We start from the raw sequence: 3,391 nt of genomic DNA, 5'->3' as shown, positions 1-3,391 counted from the left end.
ATTGTATGTAATCAAAAATTCTTAACCTCTCGCTTTAGTAAAAATAAAATAGGGGTTGTAGTTGAGTCGATGAAGCTGCATGGTTACAAATTTTCACGAAGCAGGACATACTGTTCTCGTCGGAAACGCGACACGGCGACGCTGGGGGATGCAGTATGTAGTGGCGTGGGAATCAAGGTAGCTTGACGACAAATGTATTCCATGACATGGCCTGTCCGTCTCCTCGGTCTGGAGGCCCCGCCCACCACCGCGCTACGGCCGCGTCCTACTGCGGTCACCGCGGTTTGATCAAGCCCCCCTCCCTCCCCCTCTGTCCCTCCCTCGGCGGAGGGCTTTGAGGCCCTCCTCTGGCCGAACCGCAGCAGTTGAGCGCTCATCCGAGCGGAGTTTGATGACTGCCGTAGCCGAGCCATCACTCGGGGAGGGAGCGCCCTCTACGACGCCCCGCCCGCCCTAGGGCCCGCCCCCGCCACACTCCGGGGCCGTAACTAGCCGTGACTCCCCCGCGGACCGCGCCGCACGAGCCACCCCCCACCCCGTCGAGGACACTACGCTATGGTCCTGGGCCTCCTAAGTCGCGTCCCGGGCACCCGCGCCCTTTGCGGATGTGCCCATGTGAGGTTGGTTTCTGCCTCCGTCCGTGCCGACACTAGAGGGAGAGCCCCCCTTCTTCCTGGCCTGAAACGGGTTTGCCCGCACAGCGACTTCCCCCCGCCCGTCCCCTTGCTGTTCCGGCCGGGGTCCTCATTGCCGCCCAGCTATTCTGGCGCGGCGCAGGACGCGGACAGTAAATCTTCTCCCGGCGTCTGCCTGTACAGCGGGAGCATATGCAACGTAAACGCCGCTTTCACCACCCCCCTCCCCCCTCCCCCCTCCTCCTTCCTCTTCTCCCTCCTGAGTGACGGACGTTCAGCAGCGGGAATACTGCCCTGCCCGCCCTGTCAATCGATCGGGACGACGCCTTGTTTGTTTGGGTTTTCGCGAGTCAATCTCGAGACGGCATAACTAGCGGTGGCGCGTCTGTAGGTGACTAGCCATGATGCTGGAGAAACAGCTCCTCCGCGTGCGCGCCGCCCTCAACGGCCGCTTCCACTGCGGCCGCGTACGGCCCCGCGGCCCGGCCGCGTGCCAGCGCAAAGGTAAGCGCGAAGGGGAGGACCCCAGGACACCATAAAGTACCTCTCAGGTACCTTACTGCTGCAGCATGGCTCCGCGCACGCGCTTGCAGGACACCAAGTGCGTCTCAGGTACCTTACTGCTGCAGCTTGGCTCCGCGCACGCGCTTGCAGGACACCAAGCACGTCTTGGGTACCTTACTGCTGCAGCTTGGCTCCGCGCACGCGCTTGCAGGACACCAAGCACGTCTTGGGTACCTTACTGCTGCAGCTTGGCTCCGCGCACGCGCTTGCAGGACACCAAGCACGTCTTGGGTACCTTACTGCTGCAGCTTGGCTCCGCGCACGCGCTTGCAGGACACCAAGTGCCTCTCAGGTACCTTACTGCTGCAGCATGGCTCCGCGCACGCGCTTGCAAGACACCAAGTACCTCCTGGGTACTTTGCACGCCGCATATTCGAGTCGGCCGACACGGATGATGCGGATGATATACATCCCACATTGATTGGGACGCGTGGTGATAATCAATTCATCTTTAACGCGTGTGCTTTGGAGCGACTAGAGAGTGCGTTGCGTGACACGCTCTGATCACCAAGTGAAGGCCGCCACGGCGCCGCCGCGGGCCGAGAGTCGAAAGTGGAGCAGCTTGCGGTGTGATTTACAGGAAATCCAATCTGCGTGGCTTTGGCCTTCCTTTTGCACGCACAGCGTTACCGTCGTGGGAACGTCCACCAGCGCTTGCCTCGCGATAGTTTTTGTTTCTCAACTCTGCCCTGGATTCAAATGTGTATCATCTGCTTTCATGATCCGGATCTGGATTTAACTTTTCTCCGGTTGCTGCTCCCCCCCCCCCATCTCCTTTGTCTCCTCTCTTCCGCCCTTTCTAATTTATTTTCTTCTGTTTTCTTCCTTTTTTTTTCGGACGCGTCGGGCCGTCGGGCGTCGCACACGACTGCTTGGCTGTAATGCCCCGTCTTACTCGTTGCAGGGAGCTGGGGCCGCAGCGCGTCGCGCCACAGCGGCGATTCGGAGCCGGGGCCGGGCGACGCGGAGGAGGCGACGGGGGACCCGACGACGCCGACCGGCTCCAAGTCCGGGTCCGGCACCGAGGGGGACGCTGCCGATGAGCAGGGCCCGCCGCCGTCCGCTCGACCGAGCAGGGCGGGCTCCCAGGGCGCGGCCAGGGGCGCCGCCGGCGCCGCCAAGACCGGCGCGCAGACGCCGACGGGGACCCGGCCGCCGCTGGACGCGGTCCTGAGGCTGAAGCAGGGGGTCGCCGTCGAGGACATGGCGGCCGAGACCAACGAAGACGAGTCGGCGACGAGACTGACCAAGAGAATGGTGAGTATGTGAGGCCGCTGCTGGGGTCGTTATTGCCCCCCCCACCAACCTACCCCTTTCGCGGCGCGGTGCGGGCCTATCGTAACGTGCCGCGGGGTGACCTTGGGCGACCTTGGGAGCAGCGGCCCGTAATGGGTCCGCAGCTCCACACTGGAAGGGCGGTCGCCTCGGTTGTCGCGCCTTGACCATGCAGCGGGACCCGCGGACGGCCCGCGGACCACCCTTCACCGCAGCCACGCGGATGTCAACGCGTTTAATACGGTGCGACCACAGTGTGGCCACCGAGGGGTGGATAACTCCCCTGCCAAGTGTACACCCCTAATTCTGCCCAATTCAAACTAATTCAGACCAATTCAATTTAATTCAAACAAATTCAAAACTAATTCAACTAATTCAGTCCAATTCAAGACAATGTTCAGTCAATTCAAGTCAATTCAAGTCAATTCAAGTCAATTCAAGCCAATTCACGCTAATTCAGTAACATAAAATCGCAATAATTCAAACTAATTCAAAACCAATTCAACCAATTCAGTCCAATTCAAATTCAATTCAAGCTAATTCAAATTCAATTCTTGAAATTTGTACACCCAATTCAGGAGTTATCCACCCCTCGGTGGCCCCGCTCTGCTGTTTCTTTTTCCAACCTCCCGACTGCACAGCCGCACTGCAACGTGCGGGGCAGTGGAGCGCTGGCGCTGCGGTCGCAGCAAGCTCTGTCAAGTAGGCACCACCCAATGGCGGTAGGAATTGTACTACTCGCCAGGAATTAGTACTCAATTAGTACTCTCACCCTGTCAAATATTAGAATTTGTACTAACAAACTGTGGGCGCAATCCGAAAACGATATGGGGCGGTGCGTGCATGACGTTTGCACCACCCAATTGTCCGATCCCAACGAGAGACAATGCATTCTGTTCGGAAGAATTAGTACTTTT

General features: G+C 59.3%; 1 protein-coding gene across 1 annotated transcript; it reads left to right on the top strand.

Moving 5' to 3' along the window:
- The first annotated feature begins 6 nt into the window (after positions 1-6).
- LOC127751688 (uncharacterized) lies at positions 7-2,483 on the top strand. Its single transcript, XM_052275648.1, has 2 exons — positions 7-1,139; positions 2,104-2,483. Exons 1-2 carry the CDS (start codon positions 1,037-1,039, stop codon positions 2,466-2,468), a joined length of 468 nt encoding a protein of 155 aa, XP_052131608.1. The 5' UTR covers positions 7-1,036; the 3' UTR covers positions 2,469-2,483.
- Positions 2,484-3,391: the final 908 nt, after the last annotated feature.

Source organism: Frankliniella occidentalis, unplaced genomic scaffold, assembly GCF_000697945.3.
Source record: "Frankliniella occidentalis isolate FOCC.00 unplaced genomic scaffold, Focc_3.1 Scaffold724, whole genome shotgun sequence".
Lineage (NCBI taxonomy): Eukaryota > Metazoa > Arthropoda > Insecta > Thysanoptera > Thripidae > Frankliniella > Frankliniella occidentalis.
This window is presented reverse-complemented; position numbering and strand designations above follow the sequence as displayed.